At 36.1% G+C, this 27,904-nt stretch overlaps 1 protein-coding gene across 11 annotated transcripts in view; it reads left to right on the top strand.

Moving 5' to 3' along the window:
* The window catches only part of R3HDM1 (R3H domain containing 1), a 197,596-nt gene that overhangs the window by 126,112 nt on the left and 43,580 nt on the right, over nucleotides 1-27,904 (top strand). For all 11 annotated transcript variants that reach the window (XM_032411256.1, XM_032411309.1, XM_032411285.1 and 8 more), the window contains 2 exons: nucleotides 18,556-18,710; nucleotides 22,282-22,433. In XM_032411256.1, coding sequence (XP_032267147.1) covers nucleotides 18,556-18,710; nucleotides 22,282-22,433 — 307 coding nt within the window. The remainder of the gene's footprint in view (nucleotides 1-18,555; nucleotides 18,711-22,281; nucleotides 22,434-27,904) is intronic.

The following is a 27,904-nucleotide window of genomic DNA, read 5'->3' as shown; positions in this document are numbered from 1 at the left end:
TAAGTTAGTTGAATATCATTCAGTGTGAAGAAAAAAAAGAGAAATTAATCCTCAAAGCATTCCTTACCTGAAAGGGAAAGGAATGTTATGTTAATAAGTACAATAGCAAATTCCTCTTTAAAGAAAAGTTCATAGTGCCAGTGGCAAGTATTGTGTTGGTAATTTTAACCTTTTAATGGAATTAGTAGTATTTTAACTACTAAAAAAGTTATAATCTAAAAATTTGTAGTTAGCTGATGGTTATTTTTTATGTTAAAGCATATAGAAAAGTGTGCATTTATGTTTGTGTATATCCTAATAGAAAAGTAAAATGCAGTGGGAAATGGACAAGGCAATTTTTTCTAATTTTTTTTTTTTAACAGATTTATAGCAATTTCTCCTTCCATAATTTACATTTTGATATGTACACATCATACTTTCTGGATTTCATTTTTTTATTCTTTTCCTTGTATTTCCCTATATACATTCCACCATCCCGGTCTGATTAAAATTAGAAATAATTTGTTAATGTCTCTTACATTTTTGTTTCTTGTCAAACAACATTAAGTGAAGAAACATATTTTCTTTTATTACATAAAAGGGTAAGACTAATTGTTCAACCAAATAATGAAAACAATAAATTTGGAACAGTTCTTCACTGGGGCACAAATAAATAATTTTTAAATGTTTGTATGTGAATTTAAAGAAATTGTCCCCTAACTTAACAAATCCAATCGAATTAAGTGGTTTTTGGGGTTTTGGGGGTTTTGTTTTTTGGGGTTTTTTGTTTGTTTTTACCTATTGAATTAAGTATTCTTAAACCAGGGGATATGGCAAGAGAAATAAAAGATTTTCTGTTATTTTCCCTTTTGGCGGCAGGAAGAAGGTTGGGGAGATATCTCAAGGATAAAATGCTTTGGTCTTCTATCCCACATGCGTGTCAGAGGTCCACAATAGTTATTGATCCCCTTAACAACAAACCTCTCATCTCTTACGGGACTTGAATTGAAAACAGTGCTAACCCTGTTGCTGAGGAATGAATATATATATCTTGTGTTATGAATATGAAACTGTCGTGGTCATTCAAAACAAGGTTAAGTCAACCCCAGTCAACAGAAGCAGAAGAAATTCTGGCTACGTGAGGATTTTCAGACAATGGAATGTATAGTGTGAAAGAAAACAAAATAGGAGTAAAATCCTGACAGCCCTTTTTCATTTTTAACTGGTATTAGATCTATCACTTAAAGCTTCTGGGTTTCAATTTACTTGCTTGCAAAGGGAGGTTTACTGTATTGGCTATTGAAGCCTCTGTGTACTCTAAAATTCCATGATTCTGGTTTCTATCTTATGTGAGACCTTTTTAGTTCAGAAAGGTAGAATATTGGAAGACTGGTTTGCAATAGCTTAGTGACTTACTGTCAATAACTGGAGTCACACAGACAACTATTTCAAAAGATACGGTTATTTGCCATTTACAATAGTAAGGATTTATTATCTTAACCCTTTATCATAAACTTTACAGCTTGAATACTATAAGGTATACTACATGTAAGGAGCTTGATATAAAGAAACCGTTCCTGCACATAGTACTTAGAGCAAAGATTTTGGGTTTATGCGGCCCTGGCTGTTTTCTCTGTAGCTGCTTTCATTCTTATGACTCTTTTTTGAAAGGTTTGCAGCTTTACCATATATGTTTAATATTTTGCAATAATTGGCCTTGTTCCTGAGCTGTTGGATTCGGGGCCGTAGCACTGTCTGAGAGGTTTACATTTCTCACAGTGAACCGGTCTCTTTTTCAGCTGCTTCCTGGCTTCCTTTTACTCAGGTTTCCACTGCTTTTTTTCTTTCTTTTTTTTTTTTTAATGCTGTATTAAGGTATTAATATTTGCTTATATTTTCCATATAATGCCTTTTATTCATGCATCATACTCAGAAATAGGGATTTGAATTTAAATGACAACCTTGTCTTAATATAATTTACCTTTTAAAAATTTGTGAAAGCTATTGCTTTAATTTCTTTTCCAAAGCAGATTTGAATGACAGATTCAGTTTGGTTTATAGCTTTTCTTAAAAATCTAATGGCTTAAGCATGCCAAACTCATTAGCAAAAGTCTATTGCTACATAACTTTTAAGGAATATTAGTGTGCATTAATGCATGCCATCTAATGGACCTAAGACACCTAAAAGCATCTGAAACTACTTTGGCTCTGACTAAGGATATAATTCAATTTTTTTCCCCCAAACTGTGATATTTTATGCATGTGGGAAGCAAAATGACTTTGTAAAATGAAATGTCATTTTAGTTTTGCCGCCAGTTGATAAATGCAAAGAATATCAATGCATTATATCATCAGTATTAGCTTTTCAGGTAACTCAAACTATGTGGTTCCAATTAAGCTTCGTTACCAGCAGACTATAGTAGGTTCCCGATGAACCACACCATAGAAGGAACATTTTAGGATAAACAATCTGTGACATGTGGAGAATATTGGCAGCATTGCAGAACACAAATTTAAAGCTGACTTGGTATAAAAGCAAGGAAGAAATTGATATATTGGATAAGCATCAGAGGGATGATATTAACAGGGGACTTAGCTGTGTTAAATAGGGACTTTGGTACAAAGTTAGTTTCTTTACTGGCATCTTTTGACTCAAGTAAGAGGAATTTTGTAATGATGTTACTTCGTGATGGCCCTGGTTATCCTTGTTTTTTTCATTGATTCTATGAGCTTTTCTGAGTATTGTGTAACCAGCACAGATTCAGACATTGTGTAATACCTACAAATCCACCTATTTCCCTTTTCCCTCTCCATTAACCTGCCGCCACTGAAACTTGGAGCCAAAAGTATCTGGTAAGTACCCACCGATTTCCTTGAGCTGTGCAGACTCTTCCATGGGGTCATCATTTAAATAGCCCTGAGTTATAACCTCTACGTGGCTGTTTTTATTAGATTCGTTTTTTTGTGTTTGTGTTTATGTTTATTTCAGGCACAGAAGTAGTGGAGCAGAAGGTGATACAGGAGAAAGAGTAGTGAAGGTGTGCTGGTGTTTGTGTCTTCTTCTAAATGCACCAAAGACACTATCCTTAGTTGGACTTGCCTGCTCACTAAAAATGTGCTGCAGGTGTGTAAGACAGACCAGGATTACAAACTTGAGGTTTTGAGGATTTGGAAACAGTTCATCTAAATTGCACTGTAGATACCTAGTTACATATAAACTTAGAGTTGGCAAAAATGGCTTATCAAAACAAAAACAAATCTCCCCTCACACTGCTTCTGCTATACAAGTTTAGTCTTGAAAAACTTAAATGAAATCACCTTAGATTTAGGGCTGTTCTGACAAAGCAGTTCTTCGGTTCTTTTTATTATCTTTCTTATTATATCTAATTCGTATTACTAAGAATGCTTTCCTTTAACACAGATGCTGTTCAGGTCACCTGCATAAAGTAAAACTAGCCTGTTAAAGCCTGTGCAATACTTTTCTGCTGAGCACTGTGTTTCCTTCTTGCTCTCTTCTCTGTTGAAGTGAAAGAGAGTTAAAAATAGAATATTCTTTGGAGCCCTCCAGGAAAGTGCCTAAGCCATCAATTTATATTGTCCTAGTTCTCTTTGCTTGCAGAATTGATTGTACTCTTCTCTGAAAGTGTTGGAAGAAATGGGGTAATATTGCAGCAGTGCAGTCCTTTAACAAAGGAGAATGACATTGTTAAGTAACACCTATGTTGAGGTCTGGAGGTTTTTACTCTGTTGTTTGGTATCACTTTTATCAGCATTGCTTACTTTACAAAATACAAGTTTTCCCACAATATTGACACAAATTTCTACAGATGATATAGATCCTATTTTCCTCTGACTTCCAGGTTAAACCTAGATAGATCAAAGGAATGATTTGTGGTTTTTTTAATTTCTGATATACTGAAACACTTATTATTAAAGGAAGAATAATTTAGGTGTAGCCAAGTTGGTGATATATTGCGTGTTAGAATACTGGAAATACTCTTAGAATTTTTTTTTTTCTTCTTCCAAGTTTTTATTTAAATTCCAGCTAGTTAACATAGAGTGCAATATTAGCTTCAGGAATAGAATTTAGTGATTCATCACTTACATACAACACCTGGTGCTCACCACAACAAGTGCCCTCCTTAATACCCGCCACCTATTTTTTTTTTAAAGTTTATTTATCTAAGTCATCTCTACACCCAACATGGAGCTGGAACTTACAACCTCGAGACCAAGGGTCACATGCTCTTCTGACTGAGGCAGCCAGGTGCCTCTACCCAATCACCTATTTAACCCATCCCCCTGTCCACCTCCCCTCCAGCAACCTAATGGTACTTTTCATTCTCTAGGAATCTACTTCCTCTTTCCAGGTCTTCAGCTTTCTCCCTCTTTTCGAGATCACTATTTTTTTTTTTACTCATACTTGGCAGTCTTCAAACTATACCATCTAAACTATCAGAACTATGTCCCTTCCCTTCCTTTTAGACTGAATAATTAGATAATGAACTTGAACCACAGTGCCACTTCTCTACTGCCACTCTGTAACAGTTGACACTTAGCAGCCTGAGATTCCTTTGCTTAAACACAGGTTCAGAGGAATTTGTGAGTAACTTGAACAGTTCTTTTAAATGTAAATTTTATTTACCAAGTGTGCATAAAGTGAGGCATACTTGTGATTAGATGATCCTTTATATTATGTTGCTAATAAATTATTGATGACTTTGTCTTGCATAGACAGTGGTAAGGTTCTTTAATTTGATTAGTAGAATGATGTGGGGGATTTTTCTGTTTTTAGTGCTTTCGAACTGAATATTTCTAGTTTTCCCTGTGGTTATAGTAACTTTAACCAACATAATTCCCATGGTCTTACGTCACCCAAAAAAGTCGATTAATCTTTTTTCCAACTTTTTTTTATTTTTATTTAAGTAATCTCTACACCCAACATGGGGCTCAAACTCACGACCCCAAGAACAAGAGTCACACATTCTTCTGACTGAGCTAGCCGGGCGCCCCAGTCTTTTTGCAACTTTTAATATCCTGCTCTTTAGAGAATATACTCCAAAATTAGATACTTTTGGGGTGCCTGGGTGGTTTAGTAGGTTAAGCGTCTGCCTTCGGCTCAGGTCATGATCCCAGAGTCCTGGGATCGAGTCCCACATCAGGCTCCCAGCTCAGCAGGGAGTCTCCTTCTCCCTCTCTGCCTGACACTCTCCCTGCTTGTGCGCACTCTCACTCTCTCTGACCAATAAATAAAATCTTTAAAAAAAATTACATACTTTTCAACTAGTTACTAGGTTGTGGGTTTTTTGTTGTCATTATTGGAATGAGTGGTCTGGCATCTCATTGTGACTTCTAGAAAAACGTTTAGGCACCTGTCCAAATTACCCTAGAATTCACCTCCTGAGGTGCTAGTCATACAGAGTATCAAATGTTAAATGATACTTTTTTTCAGCCATAACAGGCTTAGAGTTAAGAGTCCTTAAGCCCTGGCAGCTTCCTGCCCAGTGGGGTTCATACCTGGTGAGTTTTCCTGCCTCAAATATAAACGTGAATGTAAAGCTACTCTGTATAGAAAAAAAAATCATTGCTTCACAAGCACTTAAGACTTAACCCATGATACAGAACATTGCCCTTTGTACACAGGCATCCAGGTTAAAGCTAGCTTTGCCCCACCAGGTAGAGGCTGATTTCTTGGCAAAACAAGTCAACTTTGCAGAGAAGAGATCCAGATAATGAAAATTCTGTTAAATCTTGTGTGGATTCATCTGAGATATAGAAACAGAGTATACATTTTGAGCAAAGTCAGCCTTTGAAGCAAAAAAGCAAAGCTAAACCCCAACAAGAAACATTGAAGATTGGCATGAAAATACTTAGGTTGAGAGACACAGATCAAGGGACATGAACCTGAAACATGTCACCATTTGAGCCTCCTTTTCCTCTTCCAACTGTTTCATGTACATGTGAGATCTAATTATAATAAGGCAAGGAAGTGTAATCTTGAAATACAGGAGGTCACAAACCACGCACCTTGAGAGTAATGGGCAAAACAAGTAAAGAAGAGTCCCTCCCAAGGAGAGGACATTATGGGCTGATCGTTTAAACTCTTTGATGTATGGTCTTTTTTTTTTAGCTCCAAGTTCATATAACTACCATCTGCACCAACTGTTCAGCAACTTTTCACTCTGATTCCTATTTTGGATAACCATATTTATACATACAAACAATCTTAAATTCAAATGAAAAAGGTTCCCTTGTTGTTTGACTATTTGCAATAATTTTTTTCCTATAATTAAATTTATCTTGAGACAAGTATCTTAAACTACAGTAAAAGTCTTCATTAACCAAAATACTAAAAAAATGGAAGGAGACCAAGTATATAGTGTTCCACTTATTTGAGCAGTATTACTCTAATACTCTTTCTACTTCAACATTTGTCCCTGAGAAAAGTAAATTTTAGAATCAGACTACTATGTGAAAATCCCAGCTACAACACTTACCAGGAGGTAACCTTGGGCAATGTGGTGTGAGCCTCTCTGTGCTTTTGTTTCTTCATCTCACTTCATATATAAAGTGCTTAGAACAGTGCCCAAAACCTAGTAAATGTCATGTAATGTTAGCTACTAATGTTACTTTGTGTTACCATTAAAAAAAAAAAAGAACATTATGTAGTATCCTAAATGAAAAGGCATAGGAATTTTGGGCTAAATTTGTGTTTGGTCTGAATTCCAGAGTGGCCAGAGGAAACCGACATAGTTTGTTCTAAAATATTTAGTCTTTTTGTCTTGTTAGCTTCTTAACATATGCCCTTTCCTTAAAGTACAACAGAGTCACATCAATTGACTTCTTTTCTCATCCTTGAATTGTTAACTTGAGGTCTAAATATGTTCTAAGAAAATTTACTTAAATAGTTCCTTCCCATTTTTTTTGTTTTGTTTTTGTTTTTATTTAAATTCAATTAACATATAGTGTATTATTAGTTTCAGAGGTAGAGGTCAGTGATGCATCAGGCTTATATAACACCCAGTGCTCATTACATCACATGTCCTCCTTAATGCCCATCACCCAGTTACCCCATCCCCCCAGCCCCCTTCCCTCCAGCAACCCTCAGTTTGTTTCCTATGAATAAGAGTCTCTTATGGTTTGTCTTCCTCTCTGATTTCGTCTTGTTTTATTTTCCCCTCCCTTCCCGTATGATCCTCTGTTTTGTTTCTTAAATTCCACATTTGAGTGAGATCATATGGTAATTGTCTTCCTCTGATTGACTTCCCATCATTTCTAAAAATTTCTGTTAATCTTATCTATCCATAGCTATGGAAACATTACATGGAAAAGGTTTTAAAACAGTATGTGTGCCATTTCTATAAACAGTGTAAGTGGATATTTATATTATATCTGAGCATAGAAATAAGGCTGTCTATATATACATGTAAATTGTGATTATCTATGAGTAATTGTTTTACAAAAATGGATTTTTCTATAGTGGCTTTTTCCTTTTTTGTATTTTCCAAATGTTCTACTATGAAAACCTATAGTATAATCAAGTAAGGCTTTTTTAAGAGATGTTTTAAATGTCCAGACTTATTCAGAAATATTGAAATAAAACCTTTGTTTCAAGCTTTCTGTATTAAATGTAAACTAAAACAGTTTGGTGTTACTCCTTATCAAGTAAACACTTCGAGATTAATGACATGAAATCTGCATTTCAGCTGCAGTGCAGATTCTAAGGAGAGGATTTATGAGTGACCAAGAATTCATGAATTCACTGAGGTGCTTTGTAATCATGCGGTCAAGTTTCATTTTAATGAAAGGGCAATTTAATGTGTTTAACCGTATTTTAAACATGTTACCTTAAAACTTAAGTTCAGCTTTTGCTTACAGAGCCATTTGCTGAACATGAAGAGTGAAAAATGCCATTCTCGGTCTGCCTGTCAGCATGCATAGTAAGCTTCTGGTTTCATGTAGAAGCATATATTATTTTGATTCTCTATTAAGAATATGTTTTTCTCTATTATCTATTCAGTGAGTATAATATTGAATGCCTGCTTACTGGCTTAGCCCTGCAATAGCTGATATGGGTTTCTTTGTTTTTAATGGGGGTGGAGAAGGGGGATGTTAAAGTTTCTAACCTTACTCTTAAAAAGCACACCATTTAATTTTTGGTTTTTTAAGGCATACATCATGAGAGAACAATTAAAGAGATCAATTTTATATTACCTGTAGAGTTTCTTTAAGTATAATTAACATACAATGTCGTTAGTTTCAAGTGTACAATAAAATCATTCAACAGTTCTGTACATTACTCAGTGTTCATCAGGATACCTGTACTCCTAATCCCTTCACCTGTTTCACCCATCCTGCCAACCACCTCCCCTTTCATAACAACCTGTTTATTCTTTTTATTTAAGAGTCTGGTTTTTGTTTCAATCTTTCTGTTTCTTCCTTTGTTTTGTTTTCCAAATTCCAAATATGAGTGAAATTATATGGTATCTGTCTTTCTCTAGGTGTATCCATGTTGTAGCAAATAGCAGATTTCATTATTTTTTATGGCTGAGTAATAGTCCATGGTGTACATATATTATACCACATCTTCTTTATCCACTCATCTATCAGTGGACCCTTGGATTGCCTCCATATCTTGGGTATTGTAAGTAATCCTGCAGTAAACATAGGGGTGCATATATCTTTTTGAATTACTGTTTTCATTTTCTTCGGGTAAATACCCAGTAGTGGAATTACTGGATCATATGGTAATTCTACTTTTAATTTTTTGAAGAACCTCCATGCTGTTTTCCACCATGGCTGCACTGGTTAATATTCCTCCCAACAGTGCACAAGGGTTCCTTTTTCTCTACATTCTCACCGCTTGTTATTTCCTGTGTTTTTTTATTTTAGCCATTCTGACAGGTATAAGGTGATATCTCATTGTGGTTTTGATTTGCATTTCCCTGATGATGAGTGATGTTGAGCATCTTTTCATGTGTCTGTTGGCCATCTGTATGTCTTCTTTAAAGAAATGTCTGTTCATGTCCTCTGCCATTTTTTAATTGGATTATTTGAAGGTTCTTGTTGTTGACTTGTGTAAGTTCTTTATATATTTTGGATATTAACCGCTTACCGGATATATCATTTGCAAATATCTTTTCCCATTCAGTAGGTTACTTTTTTTGTTTTGTTGATGGTTTATTTTGCTGTGCAGAAGCTTTTTAGTTTGGTATAGTCCCAATTGTTTAATTTTGCTATTTCTCTTACCCAAGGAGACCTATCTAGAGAAATGTTTCTAAGGCAATGTCAAAGAAGAAATTACTGCCTAGGGGGCGCCTGACTCAGTCAGTAGCGCATGTGACTTTTGATCCCAGGGTCGTGAATTCAGGCCCCCTGTTGGCTGTAGAAATTACTTTTAAAAAATGAGTAAGCTGGGGTGCCTGGGTGGCTCAGTTGGTTAAGCAACTGCCCTCAGCACAGGTCATGATCCCGGAGTCCTAGGATTGAGTCCCACATTGGGCTCCCAGCTTAGCGGGGAGCCTGCTTCTCCCTCTGACCCTCTCCCCTCTCATGCTGTTTCTCTCTCTGTCTCTCTCTCTCAAATAAATAAATAAAATCTTAAAAGAAAATAAAAAATGAATAAGTAAACTCTTAAAAAATAAATTACGGCATATGTTTTTTTCCAGGATTTTTATGATTTCAGGTCTCATACTTAACGACTCTAATTCATTTTGAGTTTATTTGTATATGGTGTAAGAAAATGGTCCTGTTTCATTCTTCTGCATGTAGTTGCCCAGTTTTCCCAGTACCATTTGTTGAAGAAACTTTTTCCCATTGTATGTTCTTGTCTCCTTTGTCATAAATTAATTGACCACATAAATATGATTTATTTATGGGCTTTCTATTCTGTTCTGTTGATCCGTGTGTCTCTCTGTGTGCCAGTACCATACTATTTTGATTACTACAGATTTATACTGTAGTTTGAAATCTAGGAATGTGATACCTCCAGCTTTGTTCTTTTTCAAGATTGTTTTGTCTATTCAGGGTCTTCTCTGGTTCCATACAAATTTTCGGATTGTTTGTTCTAGTTCAGTAAAAAATGTTTTAGGTAGTATGGACATTTTAACAATATTGATTCTTCTAATCCATGAGCATGGAATATCTTTCCTTTTGTTTGTGTCATCTTTGATTTCTCTTATTAATGTTTGGTAGTTTCAAAGTACCTTCTTGATTAAGTTTACTCCTAGGTATTTTATTCTTGATGCAATTACAAGTGAGATTGTTTTCTTAATTTCTCTTTCTGCTACTTTATTATTAGTGTATAGTAATGCAACAGATTTCTGTATGTTAATTTTGTATCCTGTGTCCTACTAAACTCATTTATCAGTTCTAGTAGTTTTTTGGTGGAATTTTCAGGGTTTTCTATATATAATATTATGTCATCTCCAATAGTGAAATTTTTACTTCATCCTTTCCAATTTGGATGACTTTTATTTCTTGTCTGATTACTGGGGCTAGGGCTTCCAGTACTTTGTTGAATAAGAGTAGTGAGAGTAAACATCCTTGTCTTGTTCCTGCTCTTAGAGGAAAAGCTTTTTCACCACTGAGTATGATATTAGCTGTGGGTTTTTTGTATGTGGGCTTTATTATGTATGTTTGTTCCCTCTAAACCTACTTTGTTGAGGGTTTTTTTTTTTTTTTAAGATTTTTATTTATTTATTTGACAGAGCAAAAGAGCACAAGCAGGGGGAGCAGCAGAGGGAGAGGGAGAAGGATGCCCCCCACTGAGCAAGGAGCCTGATGCGGGGCTCCATACCAGGACCCCAGTATCGTGACTGGAGCTGAAGGCAGATGCTTAACCATCTGAGCCCCCAGGCACCCCTGTTGAGGGTTTTTATCATGAATGGATGTTGTCCTTTATCAAATGCTTTTTCTGCATCTACTGAGATGATGATGTGGTTTTATCCTTTCTCTTGTTAATGTGATGTATCACATTGATTGATTCGCAAATATTGAACCACGCTTGCATCCCTGGAATAAATTTCACTCTACACTGGTGAATGATTTTTTTTAATGTATTGTTGGATTTGGTTTACTAATATTTTGTTGAGAATTTTTGCATCTGTGTTCATCAGAGATATTGGCCAGTAGTTTTCCTTTTTTGTAGTGTATCTGGTTTTGGTATCAGAGTAGTTCTGGCCTCATACAATGAACTTAGAAGCTTTCCTTCCTCTTCTCTTTTTTTTGGAATAGTTTGAGAATAGGTATTAACTTTTCTTTAAATGTTTGATAGAGGGCACCTGGGTGGCTCAGTTGGTTAAGCGACTGCCTTCGGCTCAGGTCATGATTCCAGGGTCCTGGGATCGAGCCCTGCATTGTGCTCCCTGCTCGGCCGGAAGCCTGCTTCTCCCTCTTCCACTCACCCCTGTTTGTGTTCCCTCTCTCGCTGTCTCTCTCTCTCTCTCTCTCTCTGTCAATTAAATAAATAAATAAAATCTTTAAAAAAATAAAAAATAAATAAATAAATGTTTGATAGAGGTCGCCCAGGTGGCTCAGTCAGTTAGACTTCTGCCTTCAGCTCAGGTCATGATCCCAGGGGTTCTGGGATTGAGTCCTGCATCGGGCTCCCTCCTCAGCAGGGAGTCTTCTCCCTTTACCCCTCCCCCCTGCTTGTGATCTCTCACACTCTCTTTCTCTCTCTCTCTCAAATAAATAAATAAAAACTTTTAAAATAAATAAAGTTTGATAGAATTCCCCTGTGAAGCCATCTGGTCCTGGACTTCTGTTTTGGGGCAGCTTTTGGATTGCTGATTCAATTTCATTGCTAGTAATTGAGAGATTCAGATTTTCTATTTCTTCCTAATTTCATTTTGGAAGATTATATGTTTCTAGGAATGTATCCATTCTTTCCAGATTGTCCCAATTTGTGGCATATAATTTTTTATAATACTCTTTTATAATCCTTTGTATTTCTGTGGCTGTCAGCTATTTCTCCTCCTTTATTTCTGATTTTATTTAAGTCCTTTCTCTTTGTATCTGTCTCTCTCTTGGTCTTTATGAATCTGGGTAATGGTTTATCTGTTCAGAGAATCAGTTCCTGGTTTCATTGATCTGTTCTGTTGTGTTTTTAGTCTCTATTTCATTTATTTCTGCTCTAAAATTTATTATTTCCTTCCTTCTACTGGCTTTGGGGTTTGTTCTTTTCCTAGCTCCTTTAGGTCTAAGATTAGGTTGTTTATTTGAAAATTTTCTTGCTTCTTGAGGTAGGCTTGTATTGCTGTAAACTTCTCTGTTAGAACAGTTTTTGCTGCATCCCAAGGATTTTGGACCATTGTGTTTTCATTTTCATTTGTCTCCATGTATTTTTTGATTTCCTCTTTGATTTCTTGGTTGAGCCATCCATTGTTTAGTAGCATGTTATTTAGCTTCCATGTATTCGTATTCTTTTCAGATTTTTTCTTGTGATTGATTTCTAGTTTCATACCATGTAGTCAGAAAAGATGCATGATATGTTTTCAGTTTTTTTCAGTTTACTGAAATTTGTTTTGTGGCATAACAAGTGATCTGTTCTGGAGACTGTTTCATGTGCATTTGAATGTATGTTACAGTGTTTTTTGAAAGAATATTCTGAATATATCTGATAGGTCCACCTGATCCCAATGTGTCATTCACAGCCACTGCTTCCTTGTTTTCTGTCTGGATGATCTATCCATTGATTGATGATCTATCCATCATGATCTATCCACTGATTATCCATGTAACATTGGAGTGTTACAGTCCCATACTATTAATTGTATTACTATCAATTTCTTCTTTGATGTCTCTTAATAGTTACTTTATGTTAATTTAAGTATTCCCGTGTTGGGTGCATAAATATTTACAATTGTTATATCCTGTTGTTAGATTGTTCCCTTTATCATTATGTAGTATCCTTCTTTGTCTCTTGTTACAGTCTTTGTTTTAAAGACTATTTTGTCTTATGTAAGTATTGCTTCCCCAGCTTTCTTTTCACTTCCATTTGCATGATAAATGTTTTTGTATCCCTTAACTTTCAACCTGCATGATTATTTAGGTCTGAAGTAAGACTTTTAGACATCACATACGTGGGTCTTGCCTTTTTTTTTTTTTTTTTTTTTTAAGATTTTACTTACTCGTTTGTCAGAGAGAGAGCAAAAGCAGGTAGAGCGGCAGGTTGAGGGAGAAGCAGGCTCCCTGCTAAGCAAGGAGCCTGATGCGGGACTTGATGCCAGGACCCTGGGATCATGACCTGAGCCAAAGGCAGATGCTTAACCAACTGAGCCACCCAGGCATCCCAGGGTCTTGCTTTTTTTATCCATTCGTTCACCGTATGTCTTTTAGTTGGTACATTTAGTCTATTTACATTCAAAGTAGTTATTGTTGGGTATATATTTACTGCTCTTTTGTTAACTTGTTTTATGGTTGTTTTTGTAGTTCTCTTTTCCTTTCTTTTGCTCTCTTCCCTTGTGGTTTGCTGGCTTTCTCCAGTGAAATGCTTAGATTCCTTTCTCTTTATTTTGTGTATCTATTGCAGATTTTTGATTTGTGGTTACCATTAGGTTCATATGTAACATCTTATGCATTAGCCGTTTATATTACATTGATGTCAATTTAACTTTGAACCTGTTGTAAGAGAACTAATTTATAATCTCCTCCAACCCACATTCTATGTATATGATGTCATATTTTACATCCTTTTATTTTGTGGATCCCTTAAACGCTTTTTATAGATATAATTTAATGTACTGCTTTTGTGCTTTAACCTCTGTAATGATTTTATAAATGGTTAATCCACCACTTTTATTGTGTTTGTATTTACATATGAAATTTTATTCTTTCATAATGTTGTTACTCCTGATTATGGCCTTCTTTCCACTCAAAGAGTTCCCTTTAATTTCTCTTGTAAGTCTGGTTTAATTGTGGTGAAGTCCTTTAACTTTTGTTTGCCTAGAAAACTCTCTCTCTTTCTATTCTGAATGATAATCTTGCCAGTCATAGTGTTCTTGTTGGTGGTTTCTTTCCTTTCAGTACTTTGAGGTATATCATATTACTCTGGCTTGCAAAGTTTCTGCTGAAAAATCAGCTTATTGTCTTCTGCGATTTTCCTCCTAAGTAACTGTTTTCTTTTCTGTTGCTGCTTTTTAAATTCTCTCATTATCACTGCTTATAATTACTAAGTATCTTGGTGTGGACCTCCTTGGGTTGATTTTGTTGGAGGCCCTCTGTGCCTTCTGGATTTGGATGTCTGTTTCTTTCGTCAGATTCGGGAATTTTTCAGCTTTTATTTCTTCAAATAAATTTTCTGCCTCTTTTTCTCTCTCATTTCTTTCTGGGATCCCAATAATGGAAATGTTATTACACTTGATGATGTTGCTGAGCTCCCTTAACCCATTCTCATTTTTTATTATTATTTTTTCTTTTTGGTTTTCATTACCCTGCCTTCTAGGTTAGTGGTCTGTTTTTCTGCATCCTCTAATCTGCTGATTCCTTCTAGTATATTTTTCATTTCAGTTACTGAATTCTTCATTCTGACTGGTTTTTTGTTTGTTTTTTTCTCTTTGTTGAAGTTCTTGTTGAGTTTGTCCATTTTTTTCCCCAAGTCCAGTTAATATCTTTGTATCATTACAAAGTATCATTACTTTGAATTATTTATCCAGGCATATTGCTGATCTCGGTTTCATTTAGCTCTTTTTTTTGCAATTTTTGTCCTGTTCTTTCATTTGGGACATATTCTTGTCTCCTCATTTTGTCTAACTCTCTGTGTTTGTTTCTGTGTATTAGGAAAGTCAGCTATGTCTACTGATCTTGAAAGTAGTGGCCTTAGGAAGAAGGGTGGTGCCCTGTAGCACATTGTTTCCTGTTGATCTGAACCCGGTTCTTCAGGGTGTCTCCTCCATGGGTTGCGTGTGCGCTGCTGCTGTATCTGAGCCACATTTGCCTTCAGTCCTCTTAGCTGCAGTGGCCCATCTTGCATGCTGTGGGCAGGATTTAGTCCCTGTGCTGTTTAGGGCCACTGTGGGCTTGTAGTTGGGCAGTGTCAGCAGTCAGACCAGATGCCTGCCCTCATCCAATTCACTGGGTCTACAATAGCACTGCCCTGCAGGGTCCCCTGAGAGGCTTTTGTAGGTAGGTGGGGCCAGCAGTCAGACCAGATGCCTACCCCCAATTTGTCTGGCATGGCTGCAGTGATCCCAAACTGCAGGGCTCTCTTCCTGTGCTGCCACTTGAGAGCTTTTTGTTGGTGGATGTGATTGGCAGTCAGATCAGCTGTCTGCCCCCAGTCCATCTGCTGGGGCTGCAGTGGAACTGGTTTGTGTGGTTATGTTGCCCTCTCCCCAGGACAGGAGTCACTTTGGAGTGCCTCCCATCCCTGTCCACGCTGCTTGCAGGATGTGATGCAGCAGGAGCCACATAGGAGGGTTACTTACAGCTTTTAAAACATCTGGAAATAAGGCAGTGAACAAAATTATGTTAATATGAGCTTCTTAGGAAATATATTTTCTTTTAAAGTGCTTGACATTCTTGTTTTTAATAGCTCCACTATTGTTTTAAGAATATGCTACCAGGGGTGCCTGGGTGGCTCAGTCCTTAAGCGTCTGCCTTCGGCTCAAGTCATGATCCCAGGGTCCTGGGATCGAGCCCCGCATCGGGCTTCCTGCTCCGTGGGGAGTCTGCTTCTCCCTCTCCCACTCCCCCTGCTTGTGTTCCCTCTCTCGCTGTCTCTGTCAAATAAATAAAATTTTTAAAAAAAAGAATATGCTACCAGTGTATTTATGCTACTTCTGAATGAAGTACTAACATTTAGTCATTGTTCTATTTTCCAAGTCTTTCAAATCTAGAACTTCGTGTTCTCACAACTCTTCTACTTCTACTTTTCCCCACGGGTATTATTCATTTTATACTTTTTTCTGACTTTTTTTTTTTTCCGTAAGTTCAAGCTCAGATGTCTACCGCTGTCAGGATTAATTTCTGCCTCCTGCTTTCATAAGTCCTATTTATACTACTATTCTAATATGGTGTCAGAGCTAAGCATACCTAATTCAAAGACAGGGACCTTATTCATCTTTATATCACCCTCCAGTCATATCCTGGGTTTACAGCCTACTACACTCTGTTACAAATGATGAGGTGCTGGAGTCACATGTTTTAGATTTCGTGTTATGTTGTCACATTTTGAAAATGTGCATGTTTGTGTGGAGATACACTGTGACATGGATATTGATTGGGATTAGGTTGCATTAGGGAATCTAAAATACCATTGGAAACTTACTGATGCAAATTCCATAACGCAGTATTCTGTGACATGGAATCTATAACTATTTATTGAGTTTTCGCTGTCAGATGTTTTTTCCTAAGAGAGAATTTTTAGGCTGGGAGGCTCCAATGTGAATCTCCAAAAATTAGTGAATTTAAATAAAGGAAATTGGAGCCACATCTGTCCATAAATTGGCATTTTTTTTCAAAGTTGTATTTCAAGATAACATAACTTTGAAAGTATTTTGAATAAACTACAAAAGTAGTATGAGAAATAGTTGAAGTTCCTTGGGGGGATGTGACTATATAAGTCAAGGTATTTGAAGTCAGGTTATGTTGCAGCGAATTCTGCCAGGTTTCTACATTTTTCTTGTCAATTGTAGTGGACTATATTCTTACAAGACCATTGTAAGTTACTTTTCCAGTCTATAAAGAGCTGAGCCCAAATTCTGACACTGTGGTCTATGCTTCTGTATGTGTATGTTCTGAGGTAATGTTTCCAACACAAGAAAAGGTTGTATCTTCACTTCCCATTTCCATTCCTGCCCTTTATGTTCCTAGGAGTGGAAATGTGTCAATGTATGCTTTGATGGTGTTTGGAATTTAGAGCATGAATTTGAAGTACATGTGATTTGATAAACTGAAAAGAGGATTGACTGTTAATTGTTAGACTAAAGGGCAAGAAATAAGCTTCCCCTTGTCCTTTATCTGCCTACAAGTTTAAGTATTACAGAAAATTCATTCACAGAAAAGTTGAGAAAATAGCATATTATCAATCACTTCATTACTGACTAGGATTAGAATATAAATTTTTTGTACAAAGTTAGATTACTCAGAAGTCATTTGTAACATGGCCATAAAGCACTATTGCCGTAGAAATAGCATAATTTTACAAAACCTTTCACTTCTAACTAGTTCACTATAACTGGATTTTTACTTTGTTGGTGTTAATATGTTGATTAGTTAACAAATATGCTTTGTATTTCTATATTTAGAGAAGGTTAATGCTAGATTTTATTCAATTACTTAGTCATTGAGCAGAATCATTGAGGCTGAAAGGCAACTGCAGTGATGCTGTTGTCTATAGTCAAATACCTGAGATGCGATCTTTGCCATTTCTGTTGCTTTAGGGATTAATAAGGATAGAAATGAAAACTGCTATTTATAGGATAGTGAAATATATTTATGGTATTACCAGAGAAATCATTTCACTGACGTTTAGTTGTGGGAGTTTGTATAGGCAATACTATAGTTTGGTTCATCTTTGTAGAAACTTTTTAAATACCCTGAAGCTGGATGGTTAGTTATTTTTATCTGGTTTCTTTTAAAAAAGAAAAAAATGATTTCTGGTAACTTCTAGTAATTTACGTAAGTTTTGAGCTGGTTGGTTTACCTAAAGGAATCCTCTTGGGGTCAAGAAGCAAAATCAATTCCTATTTTCTTTTTTTTTTTTTTAATACAATTCTTATTCACTACTCAAAGCTTATCATTGTGGTTATTTAAATAACTGATGAATTCACTTGGTAAAAGTAAATGTATACTCTTAATTTACTACTTAAGTTACTAATAGTGCCTTTAGTTTAGAGAAGAGTTGTCCCTTAGGTGTCTGATTTGTGACTGCAGTCAAATTATTTAATCTCTTTCATGATCTGTTTCTCTGTCAAGTGACCTTAATAATATAATAAGGAAATAATCTAAAAATTTGCTAAGTGACTCCATTTTCCTTGTGCCCTTGACACATTCCTAGTATAAGGATTCCTATTTTAGTATGACAACCATTCTATAAAAGCGATTCTCCTCTCTCCTACTTTTGGTCTTCAGAAGGGCCAGCTTCCTTGGCATGCACCCTCTGATGTAACACAGGGCCCTGTGTTTGGTTTAATGTTCTGCTATTACCAACTCAAAATTCTCAATAATTTTTAACAAGCACCCCTGCATTTTCCTCTTGCCCAGGGACCAGGAATTACGTAACTAGTACTGATCCTCAGACACTAGTTGTCGTAATAGATTGTAATATACACTGAAAAGTAATTGTCTGTAAACCAAGTCTGTGACCATATAAATTGCCTCAACTATAAAGGAAATCTTTGTACACAAATTTTATTTGAATGCATTTTAAGCGGAGAAAAATATAGCTGGGAGTTACCTGTACAGTAAACCCTTTAAATGTCAGCTCTCATAATAGAGGGTTTTTAAGATTTGCTATTTTAACAGAATTTTGTCATTTCAAAACACAAAAGTATTTGCTTAAAACACAGAAACATTCTATTAGATGAAAAAGAATAAATTCAAAGCAGGGTTTAACTCACTGTGCCATTACAGGTTATCAAGTTATACCCAACCACCAGCAAAACTACCAAGGACTAGTTGGAGTTCAGCAACCCCAGAGTCAGAGCCTAGTTGGTGGCCAACCCAACAGCATTGGAAATCAGATCCAAGGAGTAGTCATCCCATATCCTTCAGTGCCATCATACCAGGTATGTGGTCACTATTGCCATCTTTGGATGGAGGAGATTTTGAGTAAATAAAATGTATAGCCACAGTTCATCTCCTCTCTTTTTTTTATATAGGGAAAATGCTTTTGTGATATATAACTTTATAGTCTTAAGAGTTTTATTAGTTATAGCAGCTTTGTTTTATCCTCATTGTATTGCTTTATTCATTCACTTTTTTAATTTTTATAAATAATTAAATGTGAACTACAATGTTAACCACATTGGTAGTAGCAAGTAAATTTTGTTTGGCATTGTCTGTGTTTCCAACGATATAAGTATATAATAAGCAAGTATCTTATTCAATTCTTCAGCTTCTTAGAAAGTCTCTTTTGAGGAAAGAGTGGAATGAGAGGGAAAATAATGGTAGAGGTAGGTACCTAAAAGAGTGAGGTAGAGTACAAACTATAAATCAGTGTTTACGGAATAGAGAAGAATGTTAAGTTCTCCATGCTGGAACTGATCTTTTTCCCCACCTCACTCCCAGAAAAGAATGGCATATCATGTATTTAAAATGTTGTGGATTTTAATTTATAGTTCTAAAGTAGAAGTATCTATTATTTCATAAATAAGTCAAATATATCTAGTATAATACGGCACATTTTCAGAAATTTGTTTTACCCTTCCTTCATCTTTCTGAATAACTTGCAAGTGACTTTATTAGCCTCATGGTTTTCCGTAGCTGAGCCTAATGTTAAAAAATCAAAGACCATTTTCATTCATCTCAACAAGGTAAAGACAATCTAGTTAGGAAGATAAATGTACATATAAACAAGTTGATGATAGTGCACAGACCCATAACTAAAAGGATTATGAAGTAGAGCCATGAACAGATTAGGAACTTAAATGTACAAGTTCTCTGGAAAGATAAAAACCTTTAACTAGCTCTTAAGAGAAAATTATGGGCATAAATTGGTTAAGAAGAAATCCTGGGGATGGGGAAGGATATGAGTAAAGGTGCTAGCATATTTCATATAATTCCAGAAATTTTAAATTGAAATTAAATGTAAACTATGGAATTGTCAAGGACTAGTGAGCACTACGATATATCTAGGAAATATATATATATATATATATGTCTAGTTTTCTAGCTTCTTGATAATAGAAAGCAACTAAGGAAAAAAGAAAAGATTAATCACAGATCTGTACCTCTGAAACAAATAATGCAATATATGTTAAGAAAAAAAAAAAGAAGAAGAAGAAGATAGCAGGAAGGGAAGAATGAAGGGGGGAAAATCGGAGGGGGAGACGAACCATGAGAGACGATGGACTCTGAAAAACAACCTGAGGGTTCTAGAGGGGAGGGGGGTGGGAGGATGGGTTAGCCTGGTGATGGGTATTAAAGAGGGCACGTTCTGCATGGAGCACTGGGTGTTATGCACAATGAATCATGGAACACTACATCAAAAACTAATGATGTAATGTATGGTGATTAACATAACAATAAAAAATTTTTTTTAAAAAGATTAATCATAGAACTAGGTTTTACATCTTTATTTTCTCTCCCATCCCCGTGCTTCTTCCTTATCCTCTGTGCTTGAGCCCAGCACGTGGGACTGCCCATTCCCTTCTTCTCCATAGATAGACATTAGAGAGAATCAGTACCAGGCCAGGAACTCTCTCCTGTCAAGGACCTTGGTTGTGCTACCTAACCCAGTCCATTGAGCGCCTGTTAGATGTCTAGGCACTGTGCAAATAAGATCTGCCCTTTACCTCTAGGGGCTCACAGTCTAGTGCAAGTAATACAATTTTTAAATAAATTACAGACTTGTTAGTGTAGTTTTGGGGTTTTTTTAAGCTAGATACTGGAAATGTGTCAGAGCTAAGACAGTAATTACAATTTCTATAGCATACTTTTTTATAAGTTATAAATCATTTCTCAAGGTATTTTATATAATCCTCATACTGGGTAAAAGACTATGAGAAGGATAGCCCTGTAGAGCAATTAGAGCCTGCTTTATAATTCCTGCTACCTCTGGTAGAGAGGCTGAGTGGGAATAAAATGCTGTCCAAAAAATAAGTCAGAAAAATCATCTGTCCTCAGTAGACTGTATTTGGTGGCCACATGTCTCAAATACTGTTCCCTCTCTTCTGCTACTTTAATTTTTCTTTACCACTAGTTGTAGGTCTGTTCTATAGTTTAAATCATCTAGATTGAACTGTGTTGTTTTCCCTGGATCTGCTTTGAGTATATATTAACTTAGATACAATCAGAAATAATAATCTTAGAATGTTATACTCCCTTAGTAGGCAAAAACACTGATATATATTATGTTATACAGAGTTGGATAAATCATACCAGTAGCTTTCTCTTTGCAATAATTGAGCCAAATTGAAAGTAATTAAGGGATTACTGTGTATTTTGAAAAGACTAGTTTGCATTTCAGAAGTTAATCACCTTCTAAATCATGGAAGCCAGGTATAGAGAATAATGAAATGGTTAAAGAGCTGAAGCTCTGGAGCCAGAGGGCATAGTATCAAATCTTAACTTCCCTACTTACTGGCTATACACCCTTGGGCAAGATACTTAACCTCAATTTCCCCATCTATAAAACGGGGGTGATAAAAGTACCTTCTTAAGGTTATTAGGAAGACTTAATATTATAACACACATAAAGTCATTAGAACAGAACCTGATGCATGGTGGTAAATAAATACTTAGTAATGTTAATTTGCATTATCATCACTATTACTACTATTATTGCTACTGCTGTTGCTAACATCATCATCATCATAACCGTCTGAAGCTTTTATATTGGCCTTATTTACCAAAATCAGTATATTCCACCTGTAATGTTGTGGCACAAGAACCCATTACAACAGAACAACAACAACAGAAGAGTCCATTGTGTCTGTGGTTTCTATTTTAGAAACCAGAGACCTGAAAAATCCATTGTGTTCATGTGGGTTCTATGTAGATAGTATAGAAAACAGAACTAAAAGATACACTGTTCACCAGACGTCTACTCTGCTAGATCCTGCAAGTAGAGATTACAGTGGAGATAATGCCTCCCATGAGATGGAGGTAGCATCTCATTTTTTCACATAAGGAGCTGTTGGGCCTCACAATAGTTAAGTCATTTGCCTAATGTCACATAGATAGCTAAAGGATGAAACCAATACCACATCTAGATATCTTAAGCTCCAAAACTCACACTTTCTGATCCAGTTTATCTCACTGGTGCCCTACCTGCGTTTTATTTAGCTCTGTCTGAGATGTACTGTATTATTTACTCTTTCCACGTCAAATGATCATCCTTATTTGGAAACCATTTCTTTTTTAAAACAACTTTTACTTAAGGATGTAAGTCACATTTTATTTTTATAATCTAATGCATCTAGCCTATTGTTTAGTTGATAAATGCTAGCCAAAAACAAAAGCTGGCTGAAAAGGGCAGAAATAAAGTGGTAGTACTGTGGCCAACTTATCATGACTATTGGCAGTTTAGCTTATTCCTAAATGTTGATATTGGAAAAGTTTATGGAGGCTGGAGACATTATCATTTGCAAGGTTTTGAAGAACATTTTTCCCTTTAAATTGTCTTTCAAATTCTAGGTTTCACTGCCTCAAAGTTCTCAAGGAATTGCCCATCAGACTTATCAACAGCCTATTATGTTCCCTAATCAGTCTAATCAAGGATCTATGCCCACAACAGGAATGCCAGTTTACTATAGTGTCATTCCGCCTGGCCAACAAAATAATTTAAGGTGAGTACAACCAAGAAACCTAATCCTATAGCTGCTCATTGTTTATCAGGATTATGATCTGTTACTAATTTTAAAGTTGATTAAGGAGCGTGACCTGAAATCATTATCTAATATAGAATAGAAAAAGTAGGATACAGTCTCCTTTTCTCATAGTTTTTCTAACAAAATCAGGATAAGCCAGGCATTTCATATGTAACCTAAAGAAGAGTCAGATCTTCTCTCATTTGCCTAAAAGTAGGCCATTCTCCTCTTAGCCAGATGGAATAGTAGTTGGCCATGGACCCTGGAGTTGGAGCATTTACTATTGTAAGATTTTTGTAGGAGTTGGGGGAGAATATAACCTCAGCAACAGAATTTCTTGCTAAAATTTTTCAGGCTCTAGGGAGCTCAATTTTCATCAGTAAGAAGAAGGAGGCATATAGGAGAAGCAAATGATAGTAGCTCTATAAAAAAGCAAGTCATGAAGCTACTTCTTTAGCTACTTCAACTTGGAAGAGCAGAAGCTCTTCTGATAAGCCGAATGTGATACAGAGTAATCTTCCTTTGAATTGGGTAACTTTAGTCCATTATTCAGAAAGTATTACAGGGGCTCAGTCCAGTTAAGCATCTGCCTTCAGCTTAGGTCATCATCTCAGGGTCCTGGGATCAAACCCCACGTTGGGCTCTCTGCTCAGCAGGGAGTCTGCTTTTCCCTCTCACTTTCCCTCTGTTCTCTCTCTCTCAAATAAATAAAATCTTTAAAAAAAAGAAAAAGAAAGAAAGAAAACAAAATATTACAGTCTTTCATTATTTCATGACATCCCTGTAAGGTGGCCAGAGGGACTACAGTGCTCTTTTTAAGAAAGAGGACCTATGTTCTAATTGCTTATAAGAGGTTGACACTGGTTATGGTTACAGATAATGGTATTTAGGGGTGAGAAAGTGATTGACAGACTTGCTTCATTGAATCTACTTGGGAGAATGGAAACTTGGCTCTCATTTTATTTGTTATCAAACACACACACACACACACACACACATAGGAACTCACATATTTCCTCAGCCTTGATTCTCATTTTATTTGTTGTCACACACACACACAGGACTCAACATACTTCCTTGCCCTTTCCGGCTCTGTGGTTTCACAGATTGAAGAGGCCCAGGCTTTTTAAACAGTGAGTTGGTTGTGAATCATAGGCAACTTTGGAGTTTTAAATTCTAATGAGCCCAGCTCTTTAAAGGTAGAGGGACTACACAATGAAAATAGAAATGTGTACTGTGTTAAATTTCCCATTTGTTGTTTAAGTTTAAAATCTCTAAATAAGGGGAAGATACTCCCAATCTGAACCCCTTTTTCCAATTTAGGTAAATTTGGGGTCTGTAATGCCAGTTCAGGTTCAGAAGTGTCAGAAGCAGAATTCTGTGCTAAAGCAGGTGAAATAGATGGTGTGAAAATGGCTGGGTTATCTGCTTCTTGAACCAAAGTATAACCTTTTATCTGAGAGAAAATTACCAAAGAAATCATTCCAGTGTAGAACAGAGGCTAAGAGAAGTTGGTATTAATTCAGTGACTTGTTCAAGATCAAAAACACCTGTTTTTATAAGTTAACTTATGTAGACCTACATGCTGGGTAGAGGAGCTTTCTTGAAGGAAGATCAAGCCTAAAAGGACCTATATAAAATGACTTAGACTTTAAACTTTCCCGTGTTTGTTATATTTATCAATACCTTAAACAGAAACAATCTTGTCCCCTTGATTTGCAAGAGAATTGACCCCAGGAGTGTGTGTAGAGGTGAGAGCACAGCTTTGTACTGTCCCCCCACATTCAACTTTAAGTATGACAGCAGGATCTAAAAGCTGTCATAACTACACTTTGGAAAGAACCATACCAACTTTTAGTTCCTGGGCCTGCTTCTGCAAGAAAATAAAAATTTGGTGAGCTAGCCTTGGCTGGAGGAATAGCTTGGAAGCCCAGCAATTAAATGGGAAGTGAGATTCCCCTCCAACTTGAATTTTGAGAAAAAGTTTTGGGAATTACTCGCAGGTTAGGGCTATGACCTAAGTGAGTCAAAGAAATTTGAAATAAGCTAGCTGTTACTTGACAGTAGAGATTGTTACTATGTAACAAACTAGCACTGATCTCTTCCAACTACCAATTGCCAGTGTGAGAAATGGAATGAATGAGTTGCACATAAAGCAAGAATATATCCTGGGGCGCCTGGGTGGCTCAGTTGGTTAAGTCTGCCTTTGGCTCAGGTCATGGTCCCAGGGTCCTGGGATTGAGTCCCATGTTGGGTTCCTTGCTCAGCGGGGAGCCTGCTTCTCCCTCTGCCTCTGCCCCTCCCCCTGCTCGTGCTCTGTCTGTCTCTGTCTCTCTGACAAACAGATAAAATCTTTGGGGGGAAAAAAAAAGAATGTGTATCCTGTCAGACTTGTATTCTGGTACCTTTTATGCTAGTTATTAGGTAGGAATACAAGTCATACAGAATTAATTAAGGATACCTTTGGGTGAAAACCATTTCTAACTAATGTTATTTTCCAAAATATAACAGCATTTCTTACAGAAAATTTTGTTTCTGATTCTGGGCAATATTTAATAAGCAAATTGCTTAATATTTCAGATTTCCAACTTAAAAATCAACTGTTGGCATTTATTAACCAGATCATTACTATCCAAGGGCCAATACTAGAGAGACCATTCCTTCATAAATCTAGATTTACTAGCTTGTATAAATTATATTTTATCTTACATATTCCACTGTGTTTACATGCAGAGCAGAGGTTTGTCTGAATATTCCAGCATCTAGAACAGGGCCCAGTCCAGGATAGAAGCTTGGTAAATGCATACTGAATGAACACACTTCCTTAGTGGTAAAGGCCAACTTACACATATGTATTGGTACATATATGTTATTCATTATTGTTTATGTAGAATTATTGGCCTTAATATTATTATTTTGTTTCTGTAACCTCTATATACTTTTTAAATTTTTCATTTTTTTACTACAAAATAAATTATGCTTGTTGACACAAGTTAAACAATCAATACAAAAATGTGTAAAAACAAAGCTAATCATCATGCCCCACTCTGCCCTCACCTCCAGGTAACCAGTGTTCATATGATAGTATGTGCATTCTGTCACATTAGCCTCCTGACCAAACAAACATATACACATATAAAATACACATATATTGAAATTAGGTGGTAAATTCTAATGAAATAAACATTATCTTGCATTTTCTCTTTAATAGTGTATTGTGAATATCAGATTAGTAAAATTCGGTCTAAGACATTCTCGTTTTATGTGTGGTTTTTTTCCTCATTTCTTCACAAACATAATTTTACATAAATGAAATCATGTCATACAAGCAGTTTTCTATTGTTCTAACCTCCTTCTCTCCCCCGACCCTTTCAATGAATCATTCCCCATATACACACATGCTGGGTAACCCATGTTTCTATCCTGGTTTATATCCTTCCTCACTTTCCTCCTTGTACCTAATCACATGCTAACATAAATAGGTATGGAGACACAATTAAGATTAACACAGACCCAAAATGGAATTTATAAATAATTTTAAATATGAAATGTCTACAGCTTGGGTTTTTTTTAATACACAACCATATGATGTTTGAAATATGATAAGAGAATTTAATCTTTCAAATTTAGTATTACAAATGATACAGTAGTTTTTTTCCTGTAGCTTCATTTGTTTATTTTATGACACTGGGCTTGTAACCTCTGCCATTTTCTCAGGAGTCCAAATGTATGCATTATTCCTTGAGGCTCTTCATCTTGGAATCTAATTGATTTGATATCAGGTTATGAAATGGTCTAACTTAGGTACTTTTTTAAATAACTGAATCTTGTGCCTTTAGTCATTAATTGATGGGGTGGCATGATATGGTTAGAAAGAAGATGAGCTTTGGAATCAAACAAAACCTGACTTCAAGCCTTTGTGACTTTAGGCAAGTTACTTAGTCTTTTTGCACTTTGGTTTTCTCATTTGTAAAATAAGAACACCTTACAGGATTGGTGTGAGGAATTCCATGTGTAGGACTTTGTGTATGAAAATTATTCTAAAATATAGGGTGCCTGGGTGTCTCGGTTGGGCAACTGCCTTCAGCTCGAGTCATGATCCTGGAGTCCTGGGATCGAGTCCCACATCGGACTCCCCGCTCGGCGGGGAGTCTGCTTCTCCCTGTGACCCTCCCCCCTCTCATGCTCTCTCTGTCTCATTCTTTCTCTCTCAAATAAATAGACTCTTTAAATAAATAAATAAATAAAATATATACTTGCCTGTGTTCTTAAGTAGAGGACACTAAAAATAGTTAAACTTTTTATTGCTGATTCAGAGCCATAATCCTGAGCATGTTGGAGATATTTTCATTTACTTTCTAAACTTAGGGTCTTTCTTTGTCAGTTATTGTCAGTGTAAGTGCTCTAAATCTGCAGTGGAGTTACCAGAACTAAGTTTTTAAAAAGAAAGGCTGTGAGTCAGATGCTGGAGGGCTCTACTTTGAAAAAAGGTTGTGATATCTTTGAGGAATTTGTGACTTCTGTTTTAATAGTTCCATGCCTTTACTGCTTACCTGGTTCCGAGCTCTCTTCCCCTTTATTGTGGTGGCTGCACACTTCCCTGAAAAGCAGTAAGAAAGCTGGAAGAAACCATAGAATATCATTAGTCTTTCCTTGAAGCAGAAAGTATTTTTGAGTGTTGTTCCCATGTAGACTAAATATAGTAAAATGTTCATTTGTTTTCCGAATTATTTGTGTTTTCTGTGTGAACAGAATTTACATATTTGTTCTTTTCTGGTAATGCCAAGTCAAGACTTCTTAAAAGACACTCCATTTTGTAGATTTAAAAAAATTTATCTCTATTTACTTCACTGAATTTCAAACCTGTATTTTTGCCAAAACGTTAAGCTGAGGAAAGAAAAAATATATTACATTATATCTTCAGAGTCACTTACATAAAGAGAGATCTGTAAAGTTGATCACATTGTGGATTTGTATTTGCAAATTTGTGTATTCCCTATAATTTATTTATAATCCCAAAATAGATATTTGCAGGCTTTTTCAGTCATTTGCGGATATGCAGAGAACAGTGAAAAATTTGAGTCACCCGACGAACACATTCTCAGCTGAGGTCAAACAAGTTGACACTCTTCCTCCTTACTTCAGTTCTCATACTGTAAATATTCTTTTCAGCCTGTTTGGTGCCACAGTTTTGGCATTTTTGTGCTATTATTTGGTGATGTTGCTGCTTAAAATGGCCCCCAAGCATAGTACTGAAGTTCTAGTGTTCCTAATCACAAGAAGGCTGTGTGATGTGTCTTATGGAGTAAATATGTATGTTCTGGCATTAATTATATTGTTGCTGGCCATCAGATTAATGTTAAGGAATCAACAATGTGGCATATCCAGAAAAAGGAAAAAGAAATTCACCAGTCTGTAGGTTGAGATCGCTCCAGAAAATGCTAAAGTAA

This window comes from Phoca vitulina, unplaced genomic scaffold (assembly GCF_004348235.1).
Source record: "Phoca vitulina isolate PV1807 unplaced genomic scaffold, GSC_HSeal_1.0 scaffold1, whole genome shotgun sequence".
NCBI classification, from domain to species: Eukaryota; Metazoa; Chordata; class Mammalia; order Carnivora; family Phocidae; genus Phoca; species Phoca vitulina.
This window is presented reverse-complemented; position numbering and strand designations above follow the sequence as displayed.